The sequence below is a fragment of the Tachysurus fulvidraco genome, chromosome 2 (genome assembly GCF_022655615.1).
Source record: "Tachysurus fulvidraco isolate hzauxx_2018 chromosome 2, HZAU_PFXX_2.0, whole genome shotgun sequence".
Classification (NCBI taxonomy): domain Eukaryota; kingdom Metazoa; phylum Chordata; class Actinopteri; order Siluriformes; family Bagridae; genus Tachysurus; species Tachysurus fulvidraco.
Window position 1 is genome coordinate 18,622,454 of NC_062519.1, and position 9,157 is coordinate 18,631,610.

General features: G+C 44.8%; 1 protein-coding gene across 4 annotated transcripts; it reads right to left on the bottom strand.

Annotated features, from left to right (window-relative positions):
- Positions 1–1,529: 1,529 nt before the first annotated feature.
- On the bottom strand, positions 1,530–8,907 carry tmem240b (transmembrane protein 240b). 4 transcript variants are annotated; one of them, XM_047809948.1, is made up of 4 exons: positions 8,562–8,907; positions 4,957–5,063; positions 3,798–4,009; positions 1,530–2,455 (listed from the first exon to the last, which is right to left on the bottom strand). In XM_047809948.1, the coding sequence occupies exons 2-4, from the start codon at positions 5,040–5,042 to the stop codon at positions 2,295–2,297; spliced, it is 459 nt and encodes a 152-aa protein (XP_047665904.1). In that variant the 5' UTR covers positions 5,043–5,063; positions 8,562–8,907; the 3' UTR covers positions 1,530–2,294. The 4 variants fall into 4 exon arrangements, with proteins under 4 accessions (XP_047665904.1, XP_026993232.1, XP_026993233.1 ...); XM_027137431.2 differs by having other exon boundaries at positions 8,388–8,899; XM_027137432.2 differs by having other exon boundaries at positions 3,807–4,009; positions 8,388–8,891.
- Positions 8,908–9,157: the final 250 nt, after the last annotated feature.

The window sequence follows — 9,157 nt, forward strand, 5'->3', positions numbered from 1 at the left end:
TGGGACCTGTGTGTGTGTGTGTGGGACCTGTGTGGGACCTGTGTGGGACCTGTGTGGGACCTGTGTGGGACCTGTGTGGGACCTGTTTGGGACCTGTGTGGGACCTGTTTGGGACCTGTGTGGGACCTGTGTGTGTGTGTGGGACCTGTGTGGGACCTGTGTGTGTGTGTGGGACCTGTGTGGGACCTGTGTGTGTGTGTGGGACCTGTGTGGGACCTGTGTGTGTGTGTGGGACCTGTGTGGGACCTGTGTGGGAGTGGGACCTGTGTGTGGGACCTGTGTGGGAGTGGGACCTGTGTGTGGGACCTGTGTGGGAGTGGGACCTGTGTGTGTGTGGGACCTGTGTGGGACCTGTGTGTGTGTGTGGGACCTGTGTGTGTGTGGGACCTGTGTGTGTGTGGGACCTGTGTGTGTGTGGGACCTGTGTGTGTGTGGGACCTGTGTGTGTGTGGGACCTGTGTGTGTGTGTGTGTGACCTGTGTGTGTGTGTGTGTGTGTGTGTGTGTGTGACCTGTGTGTGTGTGTGTGTGTGTGTGTGTGTGGGACCTGTGTGTGTGTGTGGGACCTGTGTGTGTGTGTGGGACCTGTGTGTGTGTGTGGGACCTGTGTGTGTGTGTGGGACCTGTGTGTGTGTGTGTGTGTGGGACCTGTGTGGGACCTGTGTGGGAGTGGGACCTGTGTGTGTGTGTGTGTGTGGGACCTGTGTGTGTGTGTGTGTGTGGGACCTGTGTGTGTGTGGGACCTGTGTGGGACCTGTGTGTGTGTGTGGGTCCTGTGGGTGGGTGTGACCTGTGTGTGTGTGGGAGCTGTGTGTGTGTGTGTGTGGGTCCTGTGTGTGTGTGTGTGTGACCTGTGTGTGTGTGTGTGTGTGGGACCTGTGTGTGTGGGACCTGTGTGTGTGGGACCGTTGTGAGTGTGTGTGTGTGGGAGCTGTGTGTGTGGTGTGTGTGTGGGAATCCTGGTGTGTGTGTGGACCTGTGTGTGTGTGTGGGTCCTGTGGGTGTGTGTGGGACCTGTGTGTGTGTGTGGGACCTGTGTGTGTGTGTGGGACCTGTGTGTGTGTGGGGGACCTGTGTGGGACCTGTGTGTGTGTGTGTGTGTGTGTGTGGGACCTGTGTGTGTGTGTGGGACCTGTGTGTGTGTGTGGGACCTGTGTGGGACCTGTGTGTGTGTGTGTGTGTAAGTGTGGGACCTGTGTGTAAGTGTGGGACCTGTGTGTAAGTGTGGGACCTGTGTGTAAGTGTGGGACCTGTGTGTAAGTGTGGGACCTGTGTGTAAGTGTGGGACCTGTGTGTAAGTGTGGGACCTGTGTGTGTGTGTGTGTGTGTGGGACCTGTGTGTGTGTGTAAGTGTGGGACCTGTGTGTGTGTGTGTGTGTGTGGGACCTGTGTGTGTGTGTGTGTGGGACCTGTGTGTGTGTGTGTGGGACCTGTGTGTGTGTAAGTGTGGGACCTGTGTGTGTGTAAGTGTGGGACCTGTGTGGACTGTGTTGAGTCAGGAGTGTTTAGAAAGAGACGAGCGACTTCAGGTTGACTTCGCCGTTTAATCAAACACACACATACATCTGCACGAGAACATTTGAAGAGGAGGAGGAGGAGTGTGTCCTCGCTCCCCACAGCTTATACTAGTGTCAACCTTTAACAGCTCTGAAGATGCAGACATTATTATTATCACTATTATTATCCCACAACAGCACACACACACACACACACACACACGTTTCTAAAAAATACAAACATGACTCGTTAGACGTCTCCTTATACCACAAATCCATTTACAGCAACAGATCTACCCCACCCATGCTGATGCACAAAAATATAGCCCACTCCCCACATTACGAATAAAATTGCACCACAGTACTAAAGTTTTGTGGGCATGCTGTTATCTTTTTTTCTAAAATAGACACAAAAAACGTATCCCTGAAAACTTATACACAAAAAATCAACCCCTAAAAAAATGCAAATGCACGTGTAATGTCCGTATATTCACCCTGGGCACTGTACAAAACTAGCACGTCCGCACAAAAACTCGTAAAAACAGACATCGGCAAGCAAAATAAATGTCTAATCATCAAAAAATGGAAAACCTCAGGCAACGAAAGTGCAAGTCGAGTTGGATCCCTGCGCAGGACCCTCAGGGACACGCTTATAAAAACACATAGTTCAGTGACTTCAGTCCTGCTGGGCACTAAATACAGTCACATCCTTGGAGAAACAGGTCAGCGTGAGTTAAGGGGAAGCATCAAACAGGTGTGTGTGTGTGTGTGTGTGTGTGTGTGTGTGTGTGTGTGTAAATTAGAGTCTGCGTGGGCTCAGGTGCCCGTTGTGGTAGTGTTTGTGTTTGATGTGTACCACGTTGTTGTCCCCTCCGCTGTTGCTCTTGCGCTGCTGCAGCCTCCTGCGGAGCTCTTGGATGTTACACATACTCGTCACCCATCTCCACGACCTCCACATGTCTGCACAGGAAGAATGTGTTAGTGTTGCAGATGATGGAGAAGTAAAGATGAGTGGATGAGCTTCAGAGATGAAACCCATAATTCACAAGTTTACACAAGTAATCATTTACATTAATAAGATTCTACTTTGTTGTATTACGTGTATCGCGTTACGTGTGTCGCGTGATGTCAAAACCACAATGTCAACTTCCAATAAGCGATTTAGTGTTTTTAAATAAAATATCCATCAGAATAAAACTTCAGTGTATCACTTATAATTTAATAATATGAGAGAATTGGTCAGTGGTATAAATACTTTTGCAAGACTCGGTATGTAGTAGTAGTAATAACACCTGAATAGAGCTTTATAAAACAGCCTTATAATTATACTGGACATCATCTTTTACAACAGCACATAAAAAAGCTGTGTGTTTATATATATATATAAAGACATTCTGAGCTTTTTCTTCACTACAGTATCTGAGTTTAATATTTTTTAACGTGTATATTTTTAAAAAAAAAAAAATTTTTTATATTTATATTTATATTTAAATATTAGTTTGTAAGGATGTAATCCTAGTTACTCACAGTTCACTAATAATATATCACATCAGTGATCATAATGACTACAGACGTCCTCCAGTAACAGACAGTCCACAAATCTTATTCTATCCAAATGGTACAAAAGAAGGAGGACACTTCATGCTAGCCAGAAGTGTGTGCTAGTCAGCAAGGCTAAAAATAATAAATCAACCCAAATAAACTCTTTAGCTGGTTATGTCAAAAACTCAACAGTCATACAAATGATAAAACTACACAAACCAGAAAGTGTCCACACACTAACACTTTATAAACATGCTGATGGTCGCTCATGAGAACCCATGGGCCACTGAGGCTGACTCGCTCTCCCGTGGAGTTCAGCATCAGAGGGATGAAAGGATTGATGAAGGAAAAGAAGACAGAGGGAAGAGAAGCTGACAGGATGAGACAGTGCTGCAGCCCTCATGTATCTCATCCGTAATGTCAGCGGACATTCTGAGGGATTTCACAGACACTGAGGTTGATGGGTGAGATGAGAGACAGAGAGGAAAAGAGGACAGTGGTGGAGATGAGAGACACAGATTCTACTCCACTACTTCTCATTAACCATTTAGCTACTGAATAATAGCATGTGAAACTAAAAGATCCTGACTGAACCTTTTACATTTTCTCTTCAAAGAGAATGATTAACATTTCCTAAATGTGACTTTTAGCTAGCGGAAGTCCAGGCAACAGCAACAGGACTTTAGTGCTCCTGTCACACAGATCACGTTTCAGGTTTCAGGATGTTCTGCAGCTGAAACCTATACATTTTGTCTCTGACCTCTGTCACCTTTCTGTGGGTGGGTTCTCCAAGCCCGCAGAACTCTTTGCAGGGTTCGGTCCAGCCAGAGCAGAACCCAGCTGATGCAAAAGCCCAGCAGCAGCCCAAGAACCAGGTCCACTTCCTGCTTAGTTACACTGCTGCCCCCTGCTGGTAGGTCCCGATCTGGGGAGCTCGAACCCTCGTATGGGATCACATACTGTACCCGGTGTCTACAGGAGAGGACAGGAGACAAATAACAGGATTGAGGGGAATAGAAGCCATACGAAATACACCGGAGCAAAAAAATAGGTAAGAGATGTAGAGAGAGAAAGAAACAGTGACACTGATCATAGTTTAGGAAGTAATACAATTAAACAGGAAGAAAAAGGAAATAGAGGTTTTTAATGATTCCTTCAAGAAGAAAGAATTCTAATTGCAGTCAGAATCTTTTTTAATCTAAATCTCTATCCTGAGGTTGTTTCTCTTTGTACCCAATGTGGTTCTGTTTCCCATCATATTAAGCACTTTGGTTTATCTGCTGAATTACTAAAAGTAATGTGAAATTTGTACTGGCTTCACAGTAAAGTGTTAAAAAGGCATTACAGGATTTATCAGCAGTAATTACGAGAGACAACGAGCAGGAGTGGGCCAAGGTTTATTTATGATGACTATGTCATGGCCTCCTGTTCAAACAACACTGAGATGTTCAGTAACAGCTCCACACTCCCACACGCTCCTGCCTTCTCCCCTGAACCTCACATCCGACAGAGAGACGTGTGTGGGAGTAAAACGGTTCTCTCGCAGCTTAAAATGCCACAACACACCGCAGGCTGTGTACCTGGATCTCACTCCTGCTGCGGTTAAAGCCTCAGTTACAAACAGCAGGAATGAGCGACACGGCACTGCTGCTGATTTGTCGACCACAAGCTAAAAACGCCGGTTCTCATTCTGCTCCTCAGGCGCTCTGCAGGTGTCTTCTGAACAGCTCTGAACACACCTGAGCACGTACTGTGGAGCTCTACGGATGGATCGCAAACTTGTCCGATTCTTTCCTTTCAAAAGCATGCACAAGCTACATGGATTAGAGCTCCCCCTTGTGTAGGCTTGATTTAAAAGCGATCAAGGTAGGTGAAGTGCTAATGTAGCCCCTCTGTCGGCAGATAGCAGGTTTTTTTACCTGCCACAGGTGCAGTGACACACCCGCTCTGGTCCCCGCACATGAGGAAGGATGTAGTTGTGGAAGCGATCGAGCAGCGCGTTCATGTCCACACAGCGCGCTATCACCTGCAAAACAACCACAGAACATAAGAAAGGAACAAAAAAAGTTTTCTACAGCTAGAAAAATATGCCATGGGTTTGTCTGATGTTTCCCAGGTCCTTATCGATCTCATGCACCAACAAATTAATAAAAATGGAAAAGTTACACAACTGCATTTTTAAGCTCAGGACAGTTTTCTTCCTGTTCATATCTAATTAAGCTTCTCAAACCTTTATGTGCATAACTGGAACTGAAAACATTATAATAAAACATTATAGAACAGTGAGACAGCAGTAGTAACATGTGTCTTATATATATATATATAAACTTTATAACACTAACACAATATAAACCAGGTTAATGATCAACAACAGATCCAGGAGACCAACGGGCTCAGTCTATTAGTGAAACAACTCACCTCATACACTACACCACACTATACACTACACCACACTATACACCACACCACACAATACACTACACCACACTACACCACACTACACACTATACACTACACCACACTATACACTACACCACACTACACCACACTATACCACACTATACACTACACCACACTATACACTACACTACACCACACACCACTACACTATACACTACACCACACTATACACTACACCACACTATACACTACACCACACTATACACCACACCACACTATACACTACACTACACCACACACCACTACACTATACACTACACCACACTATACACTACACTACACCACACACCACTACACTATACACTACACCACACGAGACACGACACACAACGAGACACCACACCACACTATACTACACTATACACTACACCACAAAATACTACACCACACTACACTATACACTACACCACACTACACCACACTATACACTACACCACACTATACACTACACCACACTATACACTACACCACACTACACCACACTATACACTACACCACACAACACACTACACCACACTACACCACACTATACACTACACCACACTACACCACACTACACACTACACCACACTACACCACACTATACACTACACCACACTACACCACACTATACACTACACCACACTACACCACACTATACACTACACCACACTGCACCACACTATACACTACACCACACTATAGACTACACCACACTATACATTACACCACACTATACACTACACCACACCACACTATACACTACACCACACTATACACTACACTACACCACACTATACACTACACCACACTACACCACACTATACACTACACCACACTATACACTACAGCACACTACACACTACACCAGACTATACACTACACCACACTATACACTACACTACACCACACTATACACTACAGCACACTACACCACACTATACACTACACCACACTATACACTACAGCACACTACACACTACACCAGACTATACACTACACCACACTACACCACACTACACACTACACCACACTATACACTATAGCACACTACTCCACACTATACACTACACCACACTATACACTACATTACACTATACACTACACCACACTATACACTACATTACACTATACACTACAGCACACTACTCCACACTATACACTACACCACACTATACACTACAGCACACTACTCCACACTATACACTACACCACACTATACACTACACTACACTATACACTACCCCACACTACTCCACACTATACACTACACCACACTATACACTACACCACACTACACCACACCACACCACACTACACTATACACTACAGCACACTACACAACACTACACACTACACCACACTATACACTACAGCACACTACTCCACACTATACACTACACCACAGTACTCCACACTATACACTACATTACACTATACACTACACCACACTATACACTACATTACACTATACACTACAGCACACTACTCCACACTATACACTACACCACACTATACACTACAGCACACTACTCCACACTATACACTACACCACACTATACACTACCCCACACTATACACTACAGCACACTACCCCACACTATACACTACACCACACTATACACTACCCCACACTATACACTACAGCACACTACTCTACACTATGCACTACACCACAGTACTCCACACTATACACTACACCACACTATACACTACAGCACACTACTCCACACTATACACTACACCACACTATACACTACCCCACACTATACACTACAGCACACTACTCTACACTATGCACTACACCACAGTACTCCACACTATACACTACACCACACTATACACTACAGCACACTACTCCACACTATACACTACACCACACTATACACTACCCCACACTATACACTACAGCACACTACTCCACACTATACACTACACCACACTATACACTACCCCACACTATACACTACAGCACACTACTCTACACTATGCACTACACCACAGTACTCCACACTATACACTACACCACACTATACACTACAGCACATTACTCCACACTATACAATACACCACACTACAGTACACACCACACTATAACACACTACACCACACTACACACTACATCACACCTAACACCACACCACACTATCCACTACCCCACACAACACCACACTTTATCACACCACACTACACACTACATTACACTACACACCACTACACACACCACACACCACTCTATATCACACTACACCACACAACACACCACACTACACCACACTATACACCACAGCACACTGCACACTACATCACACTACACACCACACCACACTACACCACACAACACACCACACCACACCACACTATACACTACAGTACACCCTACACCACACACTAGTGCAGCACGAGAACGGTTATGACGTTACCATAGTTACGTATGTAAGTACTGTTTTGGTGCACTAGTTCTGGCAGTATGCGGTGTCAGAAGTGCTGAATACTAAAACACAGTAACAAATCTCTCTCATATGAACAGCATTATTATGAATCACTGGCCATATTTATTGGACTTTGTGTTCAGAACAGTTTAAAGGTGAACTGTATGATATTTCTACTGACATTAAGATGAAGTGAAGCTGCCAGGTGAATATTTACAGACTCTGGCGTGTCATTAAACATTCGTTTCCATTTGACCTTTTAAACGTCACTGAACAGAGACTCAGATAAAGTAAGAAATAAAGACTTAATAAAACTGAACACCGACGTGTTAGTTACACAACATTATGCTTTCAGTTCACCAGTGAATTAGAGCTGCAGAAACATTTCACCTGTTATTTCTGCTCTTTTTTCGTTTCTGCACCAAAAACAACAACAAACGTAGTTAAAATAAAGCCTTCATTAGAATGCGGATCCTCACCGTCACCAAAGCAGCGCCGACGGCCATAAAAATCATCGTCTCCCATCACAGTCCATCAGGCACAACTTCCCCACTGCAACTCACACACACACACACACACACACACACACACACACACACACACACACACACACACACACACACACACACACACACACACACACACACACACACCGGGAGATAAACGTGAGCCGTTACGGAGCCTCGAGGACACCGAATTTCCGTTCACCGATCAGGTGTCACGCACGTGCGGCTCCCGGAGACGTCACAGCCAGGCAACAGATTAACAGCTCGGATTCAGGGACAGAAGCAGGAGAGAAACAGCATCGCAACACGACCGACGCGGTGCTTAATGAGCTCAGAACGAAGCGTCACATCACATCACATCCGGATGAAGCGCGTGTGAATTAGTCCGAAATATTATACACGGCTTCGGTGCTGCTGCTGGATCAAGTGTCCTCCTTCTGATTAGTCCAACAGGATGCACATTAAAGTCTGGGCAGCTCCTTCATCTGTATCCTCATCTTTATCATCATCATCTTTATCCTCCTCCTCCTCCTCCTCATCATCATCATCCTCATCATATTTATCCTCATCTTTATCATGATTATCCTCATCTTTAGTATTATCATCATCATTATCATCCTCATCATTATCCTCATCTTTATCATCATCATCATCCTCTTGTTTATCATCATCCTCATCATCATCATCATCATATTTGTCCTCATCTTTATCATTATCATCTTTATCATCATTATCCTCATCTT